The sequence below is a fragment of the Vipera ursinii genome (genome assembly GCF_947247035.1).
Source record: "Vipera ursinii genome assembly, chromosome: W".
NCBI lineage: Eukaryota > Metazoa > Chordata > Lepidosauria > Squamata > Viperidae > Vipera > Vipera ursinii.
Genome location: NC_139522.1, coordinates 253275 through 279584, shown reverse-complemented (window position 1 = coordinate 279584; position 26310 = coordinate 253275). Strand labels below are relative to the sequence as shown.

At 46.4% G+C, this 26310-nt stretch overlaps 1 protein-coding gene across 1 annotated transcript in view; it reads left to right on the top strand.

Moving 5' to 3' along the window:
* The window catches only part of LOC310648204 (AP-2 complex subunit alpha-1-like), a 172634-nt gene that overhangs the window by 78540 nt on the left and 67784 nt on the right, over positions 1-26310 (top strand). The window contains exons 4-7 of the mRNA XM_083375954.1: positions 7967-8160; positions 8726-8855; positions 23322-23423; positions 26147-26255. Of these exons, the coding sequence (XP_083232080.1) occupies positions 7967-8160; positions 8726-8855; positions 23322-23423; positions 26147-26255 (535 nt within the window). The remainder of the gene's footprint in view (positions 1-7966; positions 8161-8725; positions 8856-23321; positions 23424-26146; positions 26256-26310) is intronic.

The window sequence follows — 26310 nt, the reverse complement described above, 5'->3', positions numbered from 1 at the left end:
AACTAATTTGCGGTTTGCCAGGCATAATACCTTTTGCAACGCTAACAAACCAGGTAGATGGTTAGCTTATAGATTGAGGAAAAAACAAAGGGCTTCTAATATAGACAAAATTGAGCATAAAGGAAGGGTTGTGTTTCAACAGGACCTTATCAAGGATGCTTTTGTGGATTTTTATTCTAAATTATATGCTAAGGAGAAGATTAATGAAAAAGACATTGATGTATATTTGGAGAATGCTAGCATCCCGGTTCTTACGCAAGTACAAAAAGAGGGGATTAATCAATTGATTACAGAAGAAGAAATTTTTACAGCAATTAAGGAATTGAAGGTGGATAAAGCACCAGGTACGGATGGTTTGACTGCGGCTTACTACAAAAATCTACAATTAGAGATGATAAAACCGTTAAAGGAACTGTTCCAGACAATCCAGAGGGGGGGAAAGGTGCCACCGTCTTGGAGAACAGCTTTTATTTCCTTGATTCCGAAGGAAGACCAAGATGCTACTCAAGTTAAAAATTATAGACCGATATCGCTTTTAAATACAGATTACAAGATATTTGCTAAGGTTTTGGCTAATAGACTGATGAGGGTTCTGCAACAGGTGATTCATGGGGACCAAACGGGGTTTATTAGTGGTAGGCAAATGAAAAATAATGTGAGGCATATAGTTGATGTGTTAGAGTTTTTGGAAAGGAACAACCAGATCCCTGCGGCGCTAATTTTTCTAGATGCTGAAAAAGCTTTTGATCAATTGAATTGGCAATTTTTGTTGAAAGTTTTAGACAAAATGGATTTTGGGGAAATTTTTTTACAACCGATTAGGGCATTATACCAAAAACAAACTGCCCGAATCATAGTTAATAATAGTCTGACAGAAGCATGTAATATTGAGAAGGGCACAAGGCAAGGGTGTCCGTTATCGCCCTTGTTATTTGTGTTAACATTAGAGATATTATTGGTTAAAATACGGAATTCGGAAAAAATTAAGGGGATACAAATTAGAGATCAGGATTATAGATTGAGAGCATTCGCAGATGATCTGGTTGTTACAGTGACCCAGCCAGAGAACTCTGTTGTGGACCTGATGGAGATAATAACACAATATGGGAAGGTTTCTGGATTTAAAGTTAATATACAGAAAACCAAAATTCTGGCCAAAAATATGACAGTTTCGCAAAAGGCTCTCTTAGAAGGATTAACTGGATTTGAGATTGTTAAAAGGGTTAAATATTTGGGGGTGCTTTTGTCGCCCTCTAATACAAAGTTATATAAAAATAATTATGAAAAACTATGGGGGAAAATTCAAAAAGAATTGGAGAGTTGGGAAAAATTGCAATTGTCTTTGTTGGGACGGATCGCAGCAGTGAAAATGAATGTCCTGCCTAAATTTTTATTTTTATTTCAAATGATACCGATTCTTAAGAAAGATTCTAATTTGGAGGAATGGCAGCGAGGTATCAATAAATTTGTTTGGGCAGGGAAAAAGCCACGAGTTAAACTTAAGATTATGCAGGATACTCGTGAGAGAGGTGGTCTTAAAATGCCCAATTTTAAACTATATTATGAAGCTGCTGCATTAGTAGGAATAAGTGATTGGATTAATTTGACACAAGAGAGATTATTAAATCTTGAGGGCCACGATTTGTTGTTTGGCTGGCATGCATATTTGTTGTATGACAAGAAGGTAGACAATGTGTTTAGAGTGCATATTTTAAGACAGGCATTGTTGAGAGTTTGGAAGAAGTATAGACATAAGCTAGATTGCAAGATACCACTGTGGGCAATTCCAAAACACGCAATAGAAAATATACATGCTGGTTTCAAACATGATGTGACTACGTACAAGGAGATCCTAAGCTTGGAAAGAAATGTCTGGTGTTTGAAATCATATAGCCTCTTGCGAGAAGAGGAGGTTGTTCAAAACTGGTTTCAATATACTCAGTTACGGGCCAGGTGGAAAGAAGACCAGAAAAATAGTTTTACAATGACTGATGAAAATTTGATAAAGCAAATTAGAAATCAGGGACCAGCACATATTAAACGGATATATCTTGCGTTGATAGAGATTGATTCAGAAACAGAACTTGTTAAGGATTGTATGATAAAATGGGCCCAAAACATCCAGGAAGTTATCACAATGGACACGTGGGAAAAGATTTGGGTGAGGAACGTAAAATTTACACAAGCTCAAAATCTAAGAGAGAATTTTTACAAAACGTTTTATAGATGGCATTTAGATCCTAAAAAGCTTGCAAGTATGTATCCGAATTATCAGCCTAAATGTTGGAGGTGCGGTGATGAAGACGCAACATATTTTCACATATGGTGGACTTGTAAATAGGTTAAGGCTTTTTGGATAAAAGTCTGGTGGAACATGCAGAAGATTTTTAAACAGAGGATAAAGTTTTGTCCGCAACTTTTTTTGTTGGGAATAATTACAGATGTTACAGTTGTGGACACCAAGTTGATGTTGAATTTAATTACGGCAGCAAGACTTTTGATAGGTCAGTATTGGAAGAAAGAGGAACTGCCGACCATAGAAGAGTGGACTTTAAAGGTTTCCGACCTGGCAGAGATGGCGAAGATTTCGGCCTATTTGAAAGATCACTCGCAAGAACGCTATATTATGGAATGGAGAAAATGGATTGAGTTTATCCAGAACAAGTATAGGGTTAAGAAGTTTCATGTAGCATTTGAATAAGTCTTCTTTCTTTTTTTCTTTTTCTATTTTAGTTTCTTTATATATATTTAATATTACTAAGGTTTGTTTTATCCTATATAAGCTAGAGAGTGATGGATTTTAGAGTTTATAGTTGTTAGTATATGGTTGTTTATGATTTTTTATATATATACCTTGTATTTAGCTCTGGGAAGTGGGGGGGGAGGGGGGGAGGGGGGAGAGGTAGGGGGGGAGGGAGAAGGGAGGGGGAGGGGGGATTTTTAAAGAAAAATTGTATGTTAAAACTTTTCAATAAAAAAAAAAAAGAGACCACCGGATCTGGCGTTGGTTCAAATTCCGAGCGGTCTGCAGGCTTTCCAAATTCTTATGGTCCGTCCGGACCTCGATTTGATGCCGCGCTCCCTCCAGATGATGCCTCCAGGCCTCGAACGCCACTTTGATGGCCAGCAGCTCCTTCTCCCAGATTGTATAATTGCGCTCCGAAGGGTTCAGTTTTCATGAATGGTACACGCAAGGGAAGAGGGTACTGCTGGGCATCGTTGCCTGGAGTGACACTGCCCCAATGGCAATGTCGGAGGCGTCCGCCTCCACGACAAACGGCCGTTGCGGGTCAGGATGCTTCAAGATGGGCTCCTTCATGAAGGCTTCCTTCAAAGTCTGGAAAGCCCGTTGTTCTGGAGCGTTCCACTGGAACCGAGTCTTCTTCTGCAGGAGCCGGGTGAGGGGGGCTGTCAAGGCAGCAAACCCAGGGATGAAAGTTCGGTAATAGTTGGCGAACCCAAGAAGTCACTGAACATCCTTCACGCGACGCGGGGGTTGCCAACTCTGCAAAGACTCAACCTTACTCAGCTCCATGGCGATGCCCTCAGGAGAAATGCGGTGAGCCAGGAAATCGATGGACACCCGGTAGAACTGGCACTTCTCCAACTTGGCAAACAGCCGATGTTCTCGGAGTCGCTGCAGTACCTGATGGAGATGCTGATGGTGCACCTCACACGACGGGGAGTAGATCAGGATGTCGTCCAAGTAGATCACGACAAACTGATCCAACAAATCCCGGAAAATGTTGTTCATGAAATGCTGAAACACGGCGGGGGCGTTGGTCAGGCCAAACGGCATCACCGTGTACTCAAAATGTCCATAGCGAGTACCAAACGCCATCTTCCACTCATCACCCGGCCGAACCCTGACGAGGAGCCAAGACCACGGGAAAATGCAGATCTGAGGTGATATAGAACTGGATGGCCTCCACATGGGAACTGATGGCCATACATAATGGTTGCGTGGCGGCCGTAATTGGCCCAGACAGGAGCACTCGACCATCGATAGTCTCCACTAACATGGGCGGATCCACCGGGCACTGGGGAACAGCCCATTTGGCCACAAATGCTGAGTCCATAAAATTTGTGGTGGCCCCAGAGTCAATTAAGGCATGGACTGGAATCTGGCTTGCCAGGAAGGATCAGACGTGCCTCCAATATCAGATGCCGTGGAGGTCCACAGGCAGCATTAGAAAGACGTCGCTCAGTGTTGTTGTGGAACGCCCGATCTATCACACCGTCTAGATCGGGCTCGGGGTGTTTCCCGACAGAAAAGTAGGGGACTTTCTCGGGGCAGACTCGGTCACTGATGCCCGCTGTCGCTTCTTTGGGCAAAAAGCAGCCAAATGCCCAGGGTCCCCGCAGTAAAAACACAACCCCCCCGATCGTCGTCTGTTCATTTCAGTCACCGATAGACGAGACCTGGTGGCACCCAGCTCCATTGGCTCCTCCCTTTGAACTGGGGGCTCACGCACAACAGGGGCTGCAGGGGTCTGTGGGGTGGCACGGCGACTCCTTTGCTGCTGCAACCGAGCATCGATCCGCAGGCAGAGATGGATCAGCCCATTCAGGTCTGAGGGAATATCCACACGGGCCAGCTCATCCAACATCTCCTCCGACAATCCATCCTGGAAGGCATCCACAAGCGCAGCCTCATTCCAGGCGGAATCCTGGCTAAGCAGCCGAAAATCGCTGACCCTGCCTCAGAGCTTTCAGGTGTCGAGTAGCAGTCTGTGTCTTTATAGGGTCCTCATACATCAGACGCATATGATCACAAAACCCCACAAAGTTGTCCAACAATGGACTAGGTTGAGCCAGCAGAGGCGTGCCCCAACGAGCTGCATCACCCGAAAGAAGGCTTAACACAAACCCCACCTTATCAGTGGGGAAATCAGCTGCTCTCACGCTGATAAAGAGCTGGCATTGTCCCAGGAAAGCAGGAAACAGTTTGGATTGCCAGTAAATTTATCTGGCATTGCAACTTGGCATTTTCTCCTGGGTGGGGGTGATGGTGGGGGTGCAGCATGGACCTGAGCTTGCAATTGAGCCACCTGAGCTGCCAACAAAGTGAGTTGCTGGGCGAGCTGGGCATTCTCAGCACGTAGCTGCTCCATAATAATAGTAAGGGGTGGGAGGCTGAAAGCAAACTGTTCTGTACCAGCCTGCTACCGGCCCTGCAGAAAAGGCAGGGACAACCCCTTTTACAAGAAGGCAAGAGGCTGGAACTAAGCCTGCCAAATTTATTAACATAAAACAGAGCAAAACAAGACACGAACCATGAAACAGGAGCTATTCAAGCGGTTGCCTTCAGCAAACCAGCCCTCCCACACATTCCCCTTTTATACAGTTCAGGGCGTGGCTTCTTTCTGTCTCCTTCCGAGGTGCCCCATTGCCTTCCTCTGTTTACTCCTGATTGACTGCCTCCTGCGTTGGGCGTCCTTGAACAGGGCCAGCTGTGGGTCATCTTCATCCACGCTGTCAGGCTCACACAGCTGGGTCTGCGTCGTGACCAGGTGGGAGGGGCCTGGCTGAGGGCTCTCATCAGCAAGCTCTCCAACCCCCTCAGCAAGCTCTTCAACACCCCCCTCCTCCTCCTCTGAGTCATCCGACCCAACTGCCGAACCCACAGGCTGACCCTGAATCACAACAGCCGTAATATCATGCAAGTTCAAACAGAAATTCTCTGCAAAACAGATCATGGCCCCTGGAAGCTTACATTGTCTGGGGGGGGGAGTGTTTGATTCGTTTGCATGCCTATGGGGCAAAGCATGTAATCAGAGTCGGCCAGGCACAGGAACCAATGCCTTCCGTGGCCCGGGTGAGCTCCTTGCTCACGTGCACCAGCCTTAGTTTGAGGGCAGGAATGAAGCCTTCAACTGAGAAGGGAGGCATCGCGGGGCCAGGTCCCTTGCACCCGCATGCAAGCCGGCAGCAGTGGCAACCACCTGAGCAGCCATGATCCCTCTCCGCAGCCAGCCAGCCACCCCCTCCCGACTTAGTCTTTGCCTGGCCAGCCGGCTGACACAAATCCTCACCACTCTGCTCTGAGTGAAAGGAAATGGAGGCGCAGAGCAGGATTGCTTTCAATAAGGCCGGTGCATGCAGTACACCTGTGTCTTCTTGAGAGCAATCCTGTTCTGCGCCTCCGGTTTCTTCCTTCAGGACAGAGCGGAGAAACTCAAGCTGCTGCCGCTCAAACACTTTTTATTCAAATGCAGACCTGAGTGAGATTGGAAGGTCCATGTGCCTGCAGTGGGACACTTCAGAAAAAGAAATGAACGCTCCGTGTGACTGCTTGAAACTCCATGTGAGTCAGGTCTCCATTCGGATGAAAGGTGTTTGAGCACCTATGGGGTTATTCAAAATGCAGGGGTTCTCTGCATTTTGAATAACCCCACCACAGCACAAACACTCCACAATCCACAATGCCAAATCCTAACCCCCACCCCACCCCAGGGTATCCACATTCCTTCACTAACCTCCTTTCCAGCTCCATTCTTCGTGTTCAAGGCAACAAAAGAAGTTTGTGGGACTAAAAAAAAGATCAATCCGACCTTCCAACTTCACGTGAAAAAAAAAATCTTGCAAAGTTGGAAGGTCTGTGGCAAAGAACGGAGCTGGAAAGGAGGTTAGTGAAGGGATGCTTTGGGGAAGCGAGCAAGATGGGCAGAGCCCTGATGCTGATAGAGTGAGGCAGCGGTGGCCAGAGCAGACCCTTCCCCATTTGGAAGCGCTGTATAGGCACTGACTTTTTATGCAAATGGAAACCTGGCAGAGACTGCAAGTTCTGTATGCCTGGAATGGGGCACTTGGGAAACAGAGCATTCTGCTCCGTTTCTAAGTGCGCACTGGCAGCCACGCAAAGCTTCCAGTCTGTTTTTCAGCCCCTATGGAGCATTTGAAAATGAAGCAAATGCTTGGTTTCCAAGTGCCCCATAGGTGCTCAAACTCTTTTTACATGGACGGAGACCTGATAGAGACTGGAAGCTCTGTGAGGCTGCCAGTGGGGCACTTGAGAAATGGAGCGTTTCGTTCCATTTCTAAGCATGCATTTGCATGCAGACGGAGCTTCCAGTTTCCCCAAGGTCTCCATCCTGGTGAAAATTGTTTCAGCAGTGTCAGAAAGGAGTTGGGGGTGGGAGCAAACACTGCAAGACTTCAGGCTCCCATTTTCTGCAAAAGAGGATCGGTAGCTGAACTTGCGCGATATTACGGGCACCCAGGAGCTTCCATCGACTCTCCTCTCCCTTAAAGGCAGAAACCATGGCAGAGAGGAGATGGATCTTTTCAAGGTAAGTGAGTCTGGCACAGCAGGAAGGGAGGGGGAAGCATGAGGTATCTTAGTGGGTTGGGGAGGCCTTGGGGGCCTATTCCATCACTAGGCCCCCCATGGCCTTCCCTACCCTGAGATACCTCATGTGCACTTTATGAGCTGCGTTCGTTTTAACGAGCAAGGGAGTGATCTCATTCGAGGTACGAGATTCACTCCCATGAGTTTTTGAGTTATGAGTGGAATTTGCAGGCTCCATTATACTCGTAATTCGAGGACTACCTGTAGTCTTCTGTGCTTTGGCAGAAAATAGTAGGGCAGCTAATGAAAGTGCCAGAGGAAGGGCTTCTGCAAGGTTGTGTTCCAGAGAGGAAATCAAAATTAATTAAATAGCACACTCTTATCACTTTTGGGCATCTAGCCAGCCTTATTATAACCATTGTCTGCTGAGGGACAAAGTGATCCTTTGCATGTTGTTTTGCTCATTGAAGCAGAACTGTAAAAAATGCAATTGTTCCTAACTATAGCTCCCAGCATTCCTCACCACAGCCATACTGGCTAGACCTGCTGAAATTTGTAGTGCAACAAGACTTGGGGGATCATTGTTTCTCTGCCCCTGTAGTAAAGCTATGACCCTGCCTGTCTTACAGTGCATAATTTACCCTTGGTTCTCTCTGTGTCTTTCGTGTCTACTAGGGCTACCTGTTCATTTCCGTGCTGGTGAACTCCAACAGTGACCTGATCCGCCTCATCAACAATGCTATCAAGAATGACCTGTCAAGTCGCAATCCCACCTTCATATGCCTGGCCCTGCATTGCATCGCCAATGTTGGCAGCCGTGAAATGGCAGAGGCCTTTGCTTCTGAGATCCCCCGAATCCTGGTGGCTGGGTAAGGCAGAGTCAATGTATGAAGGACTAACTATGTGGGGTAAGATGGGTAGTTTTCATTATGGTATTTAGGTGCATCAGAGGCTGATTTGTAACAGAAGACATAATTTTATTTACCCAGATGGCATTATTTATACCATTCTGACCCTATCCTAGACCCTCCAGTTTCACTAAGGCTAGAACTGCCAGAATTCCCTGCCAAAAGGAACAGTGAGAATTCTAATAATTATAGCCCAATATACCCCAAAAGCCTAAGTTTGGGTAGGAATTAGCAGTGTTCAGTAACATCTGGAGACAGTACAGTACTATTCAATGTGTCTCAATGGAAGCTTCTGGGAATTGTGGTTCAGCAACATCTGAAGGGTCTCAATTACTCATTGGGGAAAACTACAAAAGGCTTTCCAATACCTCAAGCAACAAAGTATTTTCTCCATTATCAGCTGACTGATCCTTTTATCTGGTAATGTCAAAGATTAAACCTAAAACCTTCTATTAGCAAGTCATTCTCATTCCTCCCCTAAGATACCAACTATCTGACCCTTTGGTTTGTCTGTATTACACCTCAGTGATACCATGGACAGTGTGAAGCAGAGCGCTGCCCTCTGCCTCTTGCGCCTCTACAAGACTTCACCTGATTTGGTGCCCATGGGAGAGTGGACATCACATGTGGTGCACCTTCTGAATGACCAGCACATGGTATGTTTTCCTCTTCTGAGTTCCATTGTTAGGACATGAAATCATTTGTCACCCTCACAATAATTTGCTTATGGTATGTCCTCCTCACTTTTTACCATAGAGACCACTCAATCTTTATTTCTTATTCCTTTAAAACCAGTGTCCAAGCTATTCAAAATATAGGTGTATTTATACCATACGTTTAACTATGTTAGTTAAAAATCTGTTAGATGTATTTGTACAACTAATAAAGTTTGATTAATGTTAATCTTGGTCCTAGTTCTTCTGGCTTATTGTATTGTGAATATCAGGTTATTTAATTAATTTATGGTTTGACATATTATATATTATGAATGCAGAAAATGATTTAATAACAATAAGTGTTGTGAACACAAGTTATGAGTAGTCAGATTTTTATATTGGCCTTCTTCCAACATGGTGCCCTTCAGATGTTTTGACCTTCAGCACTCATCATTCCTATCCTAGCTGGTAGTCCTCACATAATGGTCACAATTGAGACTTGCAACTCACTCACTAAGCAACTGTCAACTCTGCAACGAACCTGGCTGAAGCCATCTTGCTCATTTTCGGTTGCCACAGGAATGGGGGGAGGAATGGGGAGTTTTATGCTAATGTAAACATTTCTCTGTCCCGTGGGAACCAAGATCATTTCTGCTCATTAGACTGGGAGTTGAGCCTAATGTTGGAAAGCCCTCCAAACCGTTCTATTGGGAAATGTAGCTGATTTCATAATTTCTGGTGTGGGAAGTTTAACTTTGTAATACTGTAACTTTTTGGAGGGAACTTTAGTCCTGGTTTCACTTTTCACCATGCCAATACTTTGTAACCAATAAACATGTTCTTAGAGGAAAACTCAACCCTCCGAGTTCTGCTTTAATTGGTCTCATCTACTGTATCAGAACCATGACATTAAACCAAGACTCCTTGAATCTTTAATACTTGGGGTCCTGAGCCCCAGTCGCCTACCAACACCTGTAGGAGGACCATGAAGACTCAGGGAAGAATATGAGATGGGAAAGAGAGGAGAAGTGTCCTCTGGCCTCAGCACAGCATCAGCCGCCAGACCACAGGCTACCTCCCAGGAGCTCCTGCTGCTGGTGAGCGGTGAAAGTCCGGGCAATCCCATCGGAGGGCCAGGGGCAACTGGAGTGAACCTTGACCCAGGGGGAACGTGATCGACCGGAGATCACCTCTCAGCGATGGAGCACCCCTAAAGCTGCTGAGGCAGAGTTCCCACTAACTTTGTCCCATGGCCTTCGTTCACTTGTGCTGAGAAAGGTGAAGCGGCCGGCTGGCTGGGATGACTAAGGGGAGTGGAAGTACCTGACCGCCCTCCACAGCCACTCCATTGAGAGACTGAGAAGTTTGACTGACCTGAAGTGGGAGAAGTAGAACCGATTGCTCGCCATGTGATCTCCAGTGGATGAGAACACAGAAGCTCTCCAACACTTCCTCCTCCCTGGCAAAGCCCAAGCCCAGTCATGATGGCTTTTGCTGCTTCATCACTACCCCGGCCAACCTCAGTGTCAAACCCTGTGCCTCGGCATAGTCCCGAAAGAGATCGGTGCCCTGCAAGCCCGGGAGCCCAGCTGAGACGGCTTCACGATGTGGCTCCCCCATGACTCCAATGCCTGTGACCGGGCATATAACAAGCATACTGGGGACAACGGCCTGTAGATCCACCTCCTATCAAACCCATGTTTGATGGAGACCCTGAGAAGCTGTCTTTCTTCCTGAACCAGGTGTGGGCTCACCTGAACTGCTATGCTCATGCTTACCCCGACGGGGCTGGGATGGTCGATGCCATAGCAGTGAACCTCGAAGGGTAAGCAGCTGAGTGGGTGACCACCCTACACAATGAACAGGCACCAGAATTGTGGAACATCAATATGTTCATGGGTGAGCTGAGATCCAGGTTTGAGGATGAATCCCAAACCCTGCAAGCCAGGAAGGACATCTATGACCTGAAGCAGAGGAAGATCAGCTAAAGATTACATCTGAGAGTTTCGGAAAGTGGCTGGCAGGCTCAGACAGTGGCCGGAGTGCTTGCTAATCCGCTACTTCAGAGCGGGACTAGACCATGATTTGTTGCAGACGTGCACCTACTGAGGAGTTCCTGATCAGCTCTGTGAATGATACCGCATGGCTATAATCTTGGGTATCGAACTGGATCACCACCCGACGCCTACCACCTCTGAGTTCAGACCAAGGTGGGTCTAGGAGAGGCAACAAGTGGCCTGACGCTCCCAAGCAACCACAAACACCGGTTCCCTTCGGGCGTCAGCTGGGCTCCCAATCAAGTGTTTCAGGTGTGGTCAACTAGGACACCAAGCAGCTGAGTGTCTGGTCCCATTTCCCCAAGCCAAGAGTGCCCTTGTCGCCACTGCCAAGCCAAAGAGAAAGCCTCGTTCTGTGTGGGAAAAGTCAAATTGGGCCAGCCAAGAGCAAGCTGTCAAGGTCACTTCTCCGCCCCGGGGAGAGCGGAAACAGAGCGACTCCTGATGCCAGCACCATATGACAGTGACGACGAAGGGGAAAACGACCCAATGGTGAGTCAAGCCATCCCACCTTTTACCATTTCCGCGAAAATCATAGTACCCAAGACAGGAGCCCAAATGGACTTAAGCATCTTAATCGACTCGGGTTGCACTAGGTGCATAATCAACCTCCCTACAGTGCTAAAGCTAAGAATTCATGCTAAACTACTGCCCCTAGCCATGAGGTTCATACAGGTAGACGGGTCTCTCATCGGGGGAGCTCCTGCCACACACCTAACTGAACCAGTGCGTATAGAAATGGGGGAATTAGGCACCTATTTTCATACATGGTGGACCTGTAAAAAGACCCAAGGTTTTTGGCAAATGATACAGACATGGCTAAAGGAAATATTAGGACGGAGAATAGAATATAGGCCAGAATTTTTCCTGCTTGGTATAACAAAAGAGAAATATAGTAAAGAAGAGATATACTTAATGATGCATATTATTACAGCAGCGAGAATGACGTTCGCCCAGAAATGGAAGGATAGTGAAGTACCTGATGAGAGTGAGGTGATAAACAAAATATGGGCATGCACAGAAATGGATAAGTTAACTTTGGAATTGAAAAATAAAGAACAGTCAGAATATTATAAAATTTGGAATAGATTTTACCTATGGTGGGAACAGAAAGGAAGGTCTTAATAGAGGTATACAAGATTATGAACTTAAGCAATATTAGAATAAGGTGGATGACAAGATTGAAGAAAATTACTGGCATAAATGTATAAATGTGTTTAATGTGCACAATTGTATATAAATGATATGTACAGGTGAAACTCGAAAAATTAGAATATCGTGCAAAAGTTCATTTATTTCAGTAATGCAACTTAAAAAGGGAAACTAATATATGAGATAGACTCATTACATGCAAAGCAAGATAGTTCAAGCCGTGATTTGTCATAATTGTGATGATTATGGCGTACAGCTCATGAAAACCCCAAATCCACAATCTCAGAAAATTAGAATATTACATGCAATCAACAAAACAAGGAGTGTACATAGAACAATATCGGACCTCTGAAAGTATAAGCATGCATATGTACTCAGTACTTGGTTTGGGCCCCTTTTGCAGCAATTACTGCCTCAATGCGGCGTGGCATGGAAGCTATCAGCCTGTGGTACTGTTGAGGTGTTATGGAAGACCAGGATGCTTCAATAGCGGCCTTCAGCTCTTCTGCATTGTTCGGTCTCATGTCTCTCATCTTTCTCTTGGCAATGCCTCATAGATTCTCTATGAGGTTCAGGTCACGTGGGTTTGCTGGCCAATCAAGCACAGTAATCCCACGGTCATTGAACCAGGTTTTGGTGCTTTTGGCAGTGTGGGCAGGTGCCAAGTCCTGCTGGAAAATGAAGTCAGCATCCCCATAAAGCTCGTCTGTGGAAGGAAGCATGAAGTGCTCCAAAATCTCCTGGTAGATGGCTGCGTTGACCCTGGACTTAATGAAGCACAGTGGACCAACACCAGCAGATGACATGGCTCCCCAAATCAACACAGACTGTGGAAACTTCACACTGGACTTCAAGCATCTTGCAGTGTGTGTCTCTCCATTCTTCCTCCAGACTCTGGGTCCTTGGTTTCCAAATGAGATGCAAAAGTTGCTCTCATCAGAAAAGAGGACTTTGGACCACTGAGCAACAGACCAGGTCTGTTTTTCTTTAGCCCAGGTAAGACGCTTCTGACACTTTTGAATGGCCTTTTTCTGACAATCCTCTCCAGGCTGCGGTCATCCCTACTGCTTGTGCACCTTTTTCTTCCACACTTTTCCCTTCCACATAACTTTCTATTAATGTGCTTTGATACAGCACTTTGGGAACATCCAACTTCTTTTGCAATTACCTTTTGAGGCTTTCCCTCCTTATGGAGGGTGTCAATGATGGTTTTCTGCACAACTGTCAGGTCAGCAGTCTTCCCCATGATTGTGATTCCTACTGAACCAGACTGAGAGACCATTTAAAGGCTCAGGAACCCTTTGCAGGTGTTATGGCTTAATTAGCTGATTAGAGTGGGACACTTTGAGCCTGGAATATTGCACCTTTTCACAATATTCTAATTTTCTGAGATTGTGGATTTGGGGTTTTCATGAGCTGTACACCATAATCATCACAATTATGACAAATCACGGCTTGAACTATCTTGCTTTGCATGTAATGAGTCTATCTCATATATTAGTTTGCCCTTTTAAGTTGCATTACTGAAATAAATGAACTTTTGCACGATATTCTAATTTTTTGAGTTTCACCTGTATATAAAATGTATATAACACACAAAAAATGATGTAAGACAAGAAGGTATGTTAGACTGATAACACCATGTCCAAAGTTTTGAAATATTTTAAATAATAAAATTTGTTTAAAAAAAAGAAAAGAAATGGGGGAGCACTGGGAAATCATCCGCTTCGTAGTGGTCCCAAAAATGACTGAGGCCGTCATTCTTGGGCTAGCTTGGCTTGATAAATGGCACCCCTTAATTTGGTGGGAGGATGGAGTGAGGACATTAAGGTTAGCGACTGGACCCCTCCCTCCTACCACACCCAGCAAAGTGCGAGGAGCTGTCACTATTGAAGACCAAGGACAGCCCCTTGAACTATTGAGAGCGGCCATAGAACCCATTCCATGGACCCAACTTATACCAAATGAATACTGAGTTTTAGCGGAAGCTTTCAGTGAAAAGGAATGTGACATCCTTCCCTCCCCAAACCGGCCAACTGACTGCGCAATTTAAATTCTACCAGGGGCCAATCTCCCTAAGCCAAAAATGTATTCAATGATTCCCAGAGAGTTAAAAGAACTGAGGGAGTGTACATTGACGAGAATCTAGCCAGAGGTTTCATTCAACCCGCAAAGTCACGCGTGGCTGCCCCCGTTCTGTTTAAGGAGAAAAATGATGGATCGCTGAGATTGTGCGTTGATTTTAAAGGGTTAAATGCGGTCAGTGTGGGAAATATGTACCCCCTCCCCTTAATTAAGGACATGTTGGCCCATCTGGCGAAAGGGACATTTTTCACAAAGTTGGACTTAAGAGAGGCTTATTACCGGTTGCAAATTAAAGAGGGGGATGAATGGAAAACAGCTTTCAACAGCCCTCTGGGAAGCTCTCAGTTCAAAGTTATGCCCTTTGGCCTCCAAGGGGCCCCTGCTGTGTTCATGCAATTAATCAAGTGCTGCATGATCACCTGTATAAATGGGTCTTAGTCTATGTTGACGACATCCTTATTTACACCAAAACCATGGCGGAGCATATGAGATTAGTGTGCGAGGTGCTCAAAAAATTACTGAAAGCAAAACTTTACGCTAAACTCTCTAAATGTGAATTCCATCAAACATGCCTCGACTACCTTGGGTAGAGGATTTCCAGCAAAGGGATAAAGATGGACCCAGCCAAAGTCAAAGCAGTGTTTGAATGGCAGCCTCTACGAACCCGCAAACAGCTTCAAAGCTTTCTAGGGCAAGGCTTTTCAACCAGTGGTATGCATACCACCAGTTGTACTTTAGCACCTGGCAAGTGGTACGCAACCCCTAGCCAAGTGTGGCGGGGGAGGGAACCAAAAGTGGTGTTGCACAGACCTGGAGATCAGTTGTAGCTGCAGAGCTTGGCAGAAGTCCCAGGATCGGCACACGTGGCGACATGGTAATTGGAGCTTCTGGCACGCCCAGAAGAGAAAAGGAGGAAGAGGAGGGAGAGAAGGTATAAAAGGGGCAGGTTTTGGTGGGAGAGGGAGAGAAAGAGTGAGAAGCAAAGAGGTTTTTCTTAGCAAAGCAGTGAGGAGAGACAGAGTGAGCAGCCTGTTTTCGGGGGAAGGGTGAGTGAGAGTGAGCGAGCGAGCGAGCGAGTGTGCATGCGGCCTTGGAAGAGACGGGGTGAACGAGCAACCGAACATGCAGCCTTGTAAGAGACGGAGTGAGCGAGTGACCATGCGGCCTTGTAAGAGATGGGGTGGCCTTGTAAGAGACGGGGGTGAGTGAACGAGTGGCCTGTTTTGGGGGGAAGGGCGAGCGAGCAGCTTGTTTTCGGGGGAAGGGTGAGCGAGCGAGCGGCCTGTTTTCGGGGGAAGGGTGAGCGAGCGAGCAGCCTGTTTTGGGGGAAAGGATGAGCGAGTGAGCTGGACAGGAGCCCCTGGATTGGCATGCGCTTCTGCAGGGCCCCCCAGAAGCGCCGATCAGCTGGATCCCAGTGTTGATCCTGGTGGTTCTGCTAAGCCATCCAGAAGTGCTGATCAGCTGGAGTCTGGCACTGATCCTGGTGCTTCTGCTGAGCCCTGACAGCCCTGCATAAGCGCCGATCAGCTGTCAGGGCTCAGCAGAAGCACCAGGATCAGGGAAGGAAGGAGATGGGAATGAGAAGGAGGGAGGCAGGGAGGCAGGGAAAAAGGAAGGAAGGAACACACACACCCCATGGTAACCACAATGCTAATGTGGCCCTCAATGAAATTGAGTTTGACACCACTGATATAAAAGGTTGTTAAGTGAATCTGGTTTCCCCATTGACTTTGCTTGTCAAAAGGTTGGAAAAGGGGATCACATGACCTTGAAACACTGCAGTCATCATAAATATGAATCAGTTGCCAAGCATCCGAATGTAAATCACATGACCCTGGGAATGCTGAAATGGTCATAAGTGTGAAAAATGGTCATAAGTCACTTTTTTCAGTGCCGTTGTAACTTTGAACAGTCACTTAGTGAACTGTTGTAAGTCGAGGACCACCTGTACTTTATCACTTTTTTCCTTTTTGGGGGGGTCACGTTTTTGACACCTTTTGCTAGGTGACTGGTGGTACTCGGATATTGCCATATCCTAAAAGTGGTACAATGGGTGAAAAGTTTGAAAAGCCCTGTTCTAGTGTTTTATCGGCAATTCATTCCTTCTTTTGCTAAGACAGCTTTACCGATTACTGAACTGCTGAAAACCGGAAAAGGGGGGGGAGCCTCGACCCTGTCAGCCCCTGTCATAGTCTATGGAATTCCAAGTGGCATTTGAAAGCCTAAAAAGACTATTTGCTGCTGAACCTGTTCTCAAACACCCTGATCTTGACGAGCAGTTCATAATCCAAGCTGATGCAAGTGATGTCACAATGGGAGCAATCCTTCTGCAGAGAAATCAAAAGGGAGACCTACAACCCTGTGCCTACACCTCCAGGAAACTAACTGACACTGAAAGGTGATGTGATGGGCTGAATGGGAAAAGGAGGCTTCTGTGGTGAGGTGGGCCCTACTAACGTGGTGCCATTTCCTTGAGGAAAGTAAAGTGCCTTTTGAGTTATGGACTGATCATAAAAACCTAGAGGCACTAAGAACCCCTCAAAAGTTGTCCCCCAAACAGGTCCGTTGGGTGCAGTACTTTAATCGTTTCAATTTCATTTTGAAGTAGTTCCCGTGTGTGGGGGATTTCTTGGCTGATGCCTTGTCTAGGATGCTCCAGTACAAAGGCCACCAGGAGGACATTGTAAATTCTATTATTCCACTGCCACAATCAATGTCACACTCAGTCTGCCGAGCCAGATAGCCCTTTGAGGAAAAACTTAGGGAAGAGTTAATGTCTGACGTTTTGTTCCAGGTGAATAAGACTCTACTGACCCAGTGAAGTGATCTAGCCTGGAAGGGCTCTAAATTGTACCTGCCCGAGACCCTCAGAATCCAGGTGCTTCAATGCAGTCACGATGCCAAACTAGCCGGTCACTTTGGATTTCTAAAGACATTGTATTTGGTCTGGAGGCAATTTTGGTGGCTGGGAATGAAAAAGGACATTGAAAGCTATGTGAAAAGCTGTGCCCCCTGCGCTGCCATGAAAAAATGACCAGGAAAACCCCCTGGATTGTTGCAGCCGGTAGTGGACCCCTCTCAACCCTGGGAGGAGATAGCTATGGACTTTATGGCCTGGTGGTATTGGGCAACAGAGGGATCCAGCTGTTGTCGGCTGGGCCTGGAATCTGAAGCCCGAGACTTACTTACATCTGCTTTCATCGAAGCTGTGAATACCACCACAAATACACTGTTTGTTTACTATCGCCCAGCCATCGGATTTTTTCTCCTTCTGCGACCCACCCAGAGCTGGATAGGGGTTTCTCCCTGAAATTGGAAGCTCTTGGTCACTTTGAGAGGGTGACCATGTTCGGGAGTCACTGTCCAGCTCTGTGGACCTATTATTAATATGCATCTTGTTCTTGCCGACTCGTTCCTTTTGTTTTTACTTTTGTTTTTACTGTTGGTGGTTTATACTGCAAGACAGCTGCTTATTCTGAGAGATTCCCCCCTCTCTCAGATGTGGCCATCCAATCTTTGCCGCCGTTTCCTTAATGACGGGTCTTGGGACCCCGAGAGGTGGCATGGCAGAAAAAGGAGGCTTTTGGGTTTTCTTTTTAGAATTTTTAATGGGTTAGGGAGGGGGGAGGGGTATCAGGCCCATCATAACGAGGGGAGGGGGTTTGCCGGACCTACTTCAGCCTAGGTTGGCTGATGGTCGCGGCGATAAGGGGGCTGGGGAGAGTCTTGGGGCCCGGGGGGATGGGGTGGGGATATCGATCCCCACGGTGATTGGGAATGGCGGCAGATGGATGAACAGAGGGCCATATCATAATCTGGGATCGCGCCACCGCTATTTTCGAGCTGTGGCGCGCTCCGACCCTCTGGTTTCCACCTGCTTTCCCGGGGGAGGGGGAGGGCAGATACCTGAGCTCAGGCTGATTTATTTGAATGCCAGGTCTGTTGTGAATAAAGCTCCCCTCATCCGTGACTTGATCGAGGAGGAAGACGCAGACCTGGCATGCATTACAGAGATTTGGTTGGGCTCAGAGGGAGGAGTCCCTCTGATTGATTTATGCCCTCCAGGTTTCCGTGTGCTGCATCAGCCTCGGGCTCAAGGTAGTGGCGGCAGCAAGACTCTTGATAGGTCAGTATTGGAAGAAAGAGGAACTGCCGACCATAGAAGAGTGGACTTTAAAGGTTTCCGACCTGGCAGAGATGGCGAAGATTTCGGCCTATTTGAAAGATCACTCGCAAGAACGCTATATTATGGAATGGAGAAAATGGATTGAGTTTATCCAGAATAAGTATAGGGTTAAGAAGTTTTATGTAGCATTTGAATAAGTCTTCTTTCTTTTTTTTTTCTTTTTTTTAGTTTTTTTTAAATATATATTTAATATTACTAAGGCTTGTTTTATCCTATATAAGCTAGAGAGTGATGGATTTTAGAGTTTATAGTTGTTAGTATATGATTGTTTATGATTGTTTTTTTTATATACCTTGTATTTAGCTCTGGGAAGTCGGGGGGGAGGGGGGGAGGGGGGAGAGGTAGGGGGAGGGAGAAGGGAGGGGGAGGGGGGGTTTTAAAGAAAAATTGTATGTTAAAACTTTTCAATTAAAAAAAAAAAAGGTAGTGGCGGCGGGGTGGCGGTTATTAAGGAGGCCCTTTGTCCGCGGGAGGTCACTGCCCTTCAGATAGGCGGATGTGAGTCCCTCCTCTTAAGGTGGGGCCCTGGTGGTCAGTTGGGCCTGTTGCTCATGTACCTTTCTCCCAGCTGCGTGGCAACGGCTCTGCCCGGGCTACTCGACGCTCTCTCGGGATTGGCGGTGGAATTTCCCAGATTTTTGGTGCTGGGGGATTTTAACCTAGCTTCCCTGGGGGGGGCGTTGGGGGTGGCCCGAGAGTTCATGGCTTCCATGATGGCCATGGACCTGACTCAGATTATTCAGGGCCCGACCCATGAGGGGGGAAACACGCCTGACCTTATTTTTGTCTCCGGGCAGTGGCTCAATGATCTGGGTGGGGTTTCTCCATCTGTACAGCCCCTTTCATGGACCGATCATCATCTCCTGCAGCTGGGCCTTCGTCATGCCACCTCCCGCCGCTGGGAGGCAGAACCGAGCAGGTGGTTCTGCCCCAGGCGCTTGATGGACCCAGAAAGGTTTCAGATGGCGCTTGGATTGATCCCTGCCTTCCTTTCCCACAGCCCGGTCGAGACCTTGGTTGACGCCTGGCAACTGACTGCTTCTGAAGCTCTCAACCGCGTTGTGCTTTTGCGGCCTCTGACACGGCGCAGGTCCCGGTTGGCCCCTTGATTTTCCGTGAACCTACGGGAGATGAAGCACCGGAGAAGGGGCCTAGAGAGCATTTGGAGATCCAGTCGGTCCGAATCTGACCGAACACAGTTAAGATCTTTTACCAGATCTTACCTTGTGGCAATGGAGGTGGCGAAGCGTGCCTACTTCGCCACCCTCATTGCATCCTCAGATAATCGCCCGGCCGCCCTGTTTAGGGTGACCCGTTCCCATTTAAATCAGGGGACAGGGGAGGACCCCTTGCGAGGACAGGCCGAGGAGTTTAGTCAGCATCTGCTGGACAAAATCGCTTAGATCCGGACCGGTCTGGACTCCGACTGGGCAGTATCTGACGAGGGGGAAACGATGGGTCTGGCCGACATTATTTGGGAGGAGTTTGACCCTGTGACTCCGGATGAAGTGGACAGGATCATGGGTAGATTAAGTGCCGCCATGTGTTTGTTGGATCCGTGTCCCTCCTGGTTGGTTTATGCGGCTCGGGAGGTCACACGAGGCTGGCTCCAGGCAGTGATTAATGCTTCTTTGAGTGAGGGGTGCTTCCCTGCTGCTTTGAAGGAGGCGGTGGTGAGGCCCCTCCTCAAGAAACCTGCCTTGGACCCAGCTATTTTGAATAATTTTCGTCCTGTCTCCAACCTTCGCTTTCTTGCGAAGGTTGTTGAGACCGTGGTGGCACGGCAGCTCCCGCTGGTCCTGGAGGAAACTGAGTATCTGGATCCGTACCAATCGGGTTTCAGGCCCGGGTACAGCACGGAGACGGCATTGGTCGCGCTGGTGGATGATCTCTGGCGGACTCGGGATAGGGGTTATTCCTCTGTCCTGGTCCTATTAGATCTCTCAGCGGCTTTTGATACCATCGACCATGGTATCTTGCTGCGACGTCTCCGGGGGTTGGGAGTGGGAGGCACTGTTCTACGGTGGTTCTCCTCCTACCTCTCGGGCTGTTCACAGACGGTGTTGGCAGGAGGACAGAGGTCAACCCTGAGGCCCCTTGATTGTGGGGTCCCTCAGGGGTCGGTCCTCTCTCCCCTCCTGTTCAACATCTATATGAAGCCACTGGGTGAGATCATACGTGGTTTTGGAGTGAGGTATCATCAATATGCTGATGATAACCAGCTTTTCATCTCCACTCTGAACCAACCCAGTGATGCCCTCAACGTGATGTCCCGTTGCTTGGAAGCGGTACGAATCTGGATGGGGAAGAACAGGCTCCAACTCAACCCGGCCAAGACCGAGTGGCTCTACGTATCGGCATCTTGTGTTGTCCAAGATTTACCATCTTTGGTTATGGGGGGAGAGGTGTTACCTCCCGTTGATAGGGCGTGCAACTTAGGCGTCCTCCTGGATGCACGACTCAATTTAGAACATCATATAGGAGTCGTGGCCAGGGGGGCATTTGCCCAGGTTCACCTGGTACGCCAGTTGCGCCCCTATCTGGACCGAGATGCCTTATGTACAGTCACTCATGCACTCGTCACCTCCCGTATAGATTACTGCAACGCTCTCTACATGGGGCTGCCCTTGAAGACCACCCTGAGGCTTCAGCTGGTGCAGAATGCGGCCGTGCGGGTTGTGATGGGAGTATCCCGATACTCCCATATTATACCCCTCCTGCGTGGGCTGCATTGGTTGCCGGTTGCCCTTTGGGTGAGGTTCAAAGTGCTGGTTCTTACCTATAAAGCCCTACATGGCTTAGGCCCGGGATATTTACAGGACCGTCTGCTGCCAGGAACGACTTTCCATCACCCTGTGCGCTCACACAGAGAGGGTCTCCTCAGGGTGCCGTCGGCCAGACAATGTCGGCTGGCGACCCCCAGGGGGAGGGCCTTCCCCTGTTGGGGCGCCTGCCCTCTGGAATCAGCTCCCCCGAGAACTTTGGATGGCCCCAGATCTCCGGTCCTTTCATCGCGACCTAAAGACATACCTTTTCCAACTGGCCGACCTGGACTGAAGATGGGGGTTTTAATTTTGTTTTAACTTTTATTGGTTTTTAGTGGGGCTTTGTAAATTTAATTTCTTTTAATACTTGTATTTATTGTTTTATTGTTGTTTTATTGTTGTTAGCCGCCCTGAGTCCTTCAGGAGATAGGGCGGCATATAAGTCCCATAATTAAATTAAATTAAATTAAATTTATTGTTGAGCTACCGGAAAACAGAGGAAATACAGTAATATAGACTGTTGTTGATCTCTTTTCAAAAGCAGGATCATTTTATAGCCTCCTTGGGGCTCCCTTCTGCAAAGAAGTTAGCTAAGATGTTTCTGAAACATATATACCGCCTCCATGGTGCCCCAAAGAAGATTATATCAGATAGGGTTCAATTTACAGCGAAGTTTTGGAGAGACTTTCTCAAGCTAATTGGGTCCACTCAAGGACTTTCGTTGGCTTTTCATCCAAGCACGAATGGATCGGCTGAACGAGCTAATGCAATGGTGGAACAATACATTAGATGCTATGTTAACTACCAACAGACTAACTGGACTGACCTATTACCTTTTGCTGAAGTGGTTTACAATAATACTGTGCACAGTAGTACTGGACTTACTCCATTTAAAATAGCCACCGGCTGAGAGTTCGTTCCTATGCCTGAATACCCCAAGAACCACCTGCCTCACAAACCTTAGATCAATGGAAGAGGGGAGGGGGAGGAGGGTTTTTTGTATTCAAAAATGTATTGTAAAACTTTTCAATAAAAAAAACAAAAAAACAAACCTTAGATCAATGGGTGACATGGCAGGCTGTTTGGACTAATGTAAAAAAAAGCTCTAATGCAAGCTGCAAAAACTTACAAGGAACAAGCCGATAAGAAGCAGTCACCTGAGAGACTGTTTTGAGTGGGGGGAAAGGTCTATCTTTCAACTAAGTATTTAAGACTCAAACTGCCTAGTAAGAAATTGGGACTGAAATTTCTTGGTCCTTTTCCTATAGTTAGAATCATAAATCCTGTGACAGTTGAGTTAAAACTTCCTCGCTTACTGGGGAAAATTCACCCTGTGCTCCATTGCAGTCATTGTGACCAATCCCTAAGAAGGCACCTGGTCCTCTTTTAGTTGAGGGGAAACTCATTATGAAATTAAGTGAGTCCTTGACTCTAGGTTATACAAATGAAAATTACAGTACCTAGTGCAGTGGAAGGGACATTCTTTGTCAGAGGCCACTTGGGTGAAAAGTACAGATGTCAAAGCGGACCGGTTGATAAAAAAGTTTTACAATAAACATCCTCAAAAACCCTGGGGAGATTCCTAACTTCACCTTTTGTTCTTCTACAGGATCTGTTTTTTCTTTGGGGGGGGGGTCCGACTGTCAACTCTGCAACAAACCTGGCTGAAGCCATCTTGCTTGTTTTCAGTTGCCACAGGAATGGGGGGAGGAATGGGGAGTTTTATGCTTCAACATTTCTGTCCTGTACGAACCAAGGTCATTTCTGTTCGTTAGACTGGGGGTTGAGCCTAAGCCTGCCAAACCGTTCTATTGGGAAATGTAGTTGATTGCATAGTTTCTCGGGTGGAAAGTTTAACTTTGTAATGCTGTAACTTTTTGGAGGGAACTTTAGTCTTGGTTTCACTTTTGACCATGCCAATACTTTGTAACCAATAAACATGTTCTTAGAGGAAAACTCAACTCTCCGAGTTCTGCTTTAATTGCTCTCATCTATTGGAACCATGAGACCAACACAGTCACTAAGGGAAAATGATGTCACTCCATTGGAGTTATGACATCACTTTGCAGTAAAGCAATTCACCTGTGGTCATTTAGCAAGTCATCACATGACCACAATCTGTGATTTTACTGCCAGTTTCTCCATTGACTGCTTGTTGCAGCTCCTATAGAAGTCTCAGTTTTCCATCTCTTTCTCCTTACACCCCCTCACAATACAGGGTGTGGTCACAGCTGCTGTCAGCCTCATTGCTTGCCTCTGCAAGAAGAATCCTGATGACTTCAAGACATGTGTCTCCCTGGCAGTATCCAGGCTCAGCAGGGTGAGTGAGGAAAGGAGAGCCAAGAATCCATTCTTTTGCTTAGTATATGTTTTGTTTCAACATTTTTTTACATTTATGGTAGAGTTTGTGTTTGTTGGAAAAATGTAATGGTCTTGGCATCCATTGTGACTAATTAATGAATCTGTGTATGAAGCTGCAGCATCTTCAAAGAAAATATAGTGAATGTACTTTTTCCCATTGTGCATTTTATTTGTTGGGAGTGGATTGTGGAATACATAAGTTGAGCGTATACACACAAAAGAGGGCAATGAGGGTTGAGGACTGACTTGGGTGGATCACAGAGAGGACAGCATCCTAGTCACAGCTGTGATAAATGGCTTTGTCCTCCTGTCACTGGATGGTGGAGAGACAAAAGGAGGGTCTTTGATATGGCGTCTTAACCATTTCCCTTGTGCAAAGCTATGAACTTGCCTGCTTTGGAACAAGTACAGGTGAAACTCGAAAAATTAGAATATCGTGCAAAAGTTCATTTATTTCAGTAATGCAACTTAAAAGGGGAAACTAATATATGAGATAGACTCATTACATGCAAAGCAAGATAGTTCAAGCCGTGATTTGTCATTATGGCTTACAGCTCATGAAAACCCCAAATCCACAATCTCAGAAAATTAGAATATTGTGAAAAGGTGCAATATTCTAGGCTCAAAGTGTCCCACTCTAATCAGCTAATTAAGCCATAACACCTGCAAAGGGTTCCTGAGCCTTTAAATGGTCTCTCAGTCTGGTTCAGTAGGAATCACAATCATGGGGAAGACTGTTGACCTGACAGTTGTGCAGAAAACCCTCATTGACACCCTGCATAAGGAGGGAAAGCCTGAAAAGGTAATTGCAAAAGAAGTTGGATGTTCCCAAAGTGCTGTATCAAAGCACCTTAATAGAAAGTTATGTGGAAGGGAAAAGCGTGGAAGAAAAAGGTGCACAAGCAGCAGGGATGACCGCAGCCTGGAGAGGATTGTCAGAAAAAGGCCATTCAAAAGTGTTGGGGACTTTAAAAAACCCCCTTCCCCCTCCCTCCTCCCCTCCCTAAAGTTAAAGGAAAATTGTATTTTTAAAACTTTTCAATAAAAAAAAAAAGTGTTGGGGACTTTCACAAGGAGTGGACTGAGGCTGGAGTCAGTGCATCAAGAGCTACCACACACAGACGGATCCTGGACATGGGCTTCAAATATCGTATTCCTCTTGTCAAGCCGCTCCTGAACAACAAACAAGGTCAGAAGCGTCTTACCTGGGCTAAAGAAAAACAGACCTGGTCTGTTGCTCAGTGGTCCAAAGTCCTCTTTTCTGATGAGAGCAACTTTTGCATCTCATTTGGAAACCAAGGACCCAGAGTCTGGAGGAAGAATGGAGAGGCACACACTGCAAGATTCTTGAAGTCCAGTGTGAAGTTTCCACAGTCTGTGTTGATTTGGGGAGCCATGTCATCTGCTGTTCTTAGTCCACTGTGCTTCATTAAGTCCAGGGTCAACGTAGCCATCTACCAGGAGATTTTGGAGCACTTCATGCTTCCTTCCGCAGACAAGCTTTATGGGGATGCTGACTTCAATTTCCAGCAGGACTTGGCACCTGCCCACACTGCCAAAAGCAGTGGGATTACTGTGCTTGATTGGCCAGCAAACTCACCTGACCTGGACCCCATAGAGAATCTATGGGGCATTGCCAAGAGAAAGATGAGAGACATGAGACCGAACAATGCAGAAGAGCTGAAGGCCGCTATTGAAGCATCCTGGTCTTCCATAACACCACAGCAGTGCCACAGGCTGATAGCTTCCATGCCATGCCACATTGAGGCAGTAATTGCTGCAAAAGGGGCCCAAACCAAATACTGCGTACATATGCATGCTTATACTTTTCAGAGGTCTGATATTGTTCTATGTACACTCCTTGTTTTATTGATTGCATGTAATATTCTAATTTTCTGAGATTGTGGATTTGGGGTTTTCATGAGCTGTACGCCATAATCATCACAATTATGACAAATCACGGCTTGAACTATCTTGCTTTGCATGTAATGAGTCTATCTCATATATTAGTTTCCCCTTTTAAGTTGCATTACTGAAATAAATGAACTTTTGCACGATATTCTAATTTTTCGAGTTTCACCTGTATCTACTTGAGAGCAGGGCAGCAGATTGACAAAACTTGGACAGTTGCCTATAGAATGTGGAAGAGGGTTTTCCTAAACAAATTCTGGAGCTTCTCCCACAAGCTATTTACCTTCAGTGGAAACTTCTCAGCTGATACCTTCCCCCATCCCCTCCTTGTTTATTAAGAGTGTGCAAATTGTTCACATGCTACATTATACAATATATTTAGATAAAATACAGTATACTGATAGAGCAACAGTGCATATAGCTAGTGGCAGATTTAGTTTGGCATTCTCCAACTTCTTCCTGACATGATATAGCTAGCACACAGTTCTTTATTCTTTTGCTGTATAACACACCTATCTTCTTTTCTGACCATATTAGTAGCTTAGGAAGTTGGGGCCTTCATTTGGAAGTAGTAGTATAAGGGCCATTTATCTTCCCACAGTTTGACCCCAAGTCTTGTGGCATAGCTAATTTTACTCAGGCAGTTGCGAACCATGAACTTTGGTGACAATGGCATAGAGATTCTTAGGGAATATGGTTGTTCTGATGCACCAAATGTGGACATTTCTGACTGGCTCTCTGGGCTGCCCTGCTTGTATCCTCTCCTTTCAGATTGTGTCTTCAGCCTCCACAGACTTCCAGGACTACACCTATTACTTTGTGTCAGCCCCTTGGCTCTCAGTTAAGCTTCTGCGGCTGCTACAGTGCTACCTCACCCAAGGTAACAAAAATGGGGTTTTCTGCTCAGTGAAATAAAAGATAGTACTGGAATATGC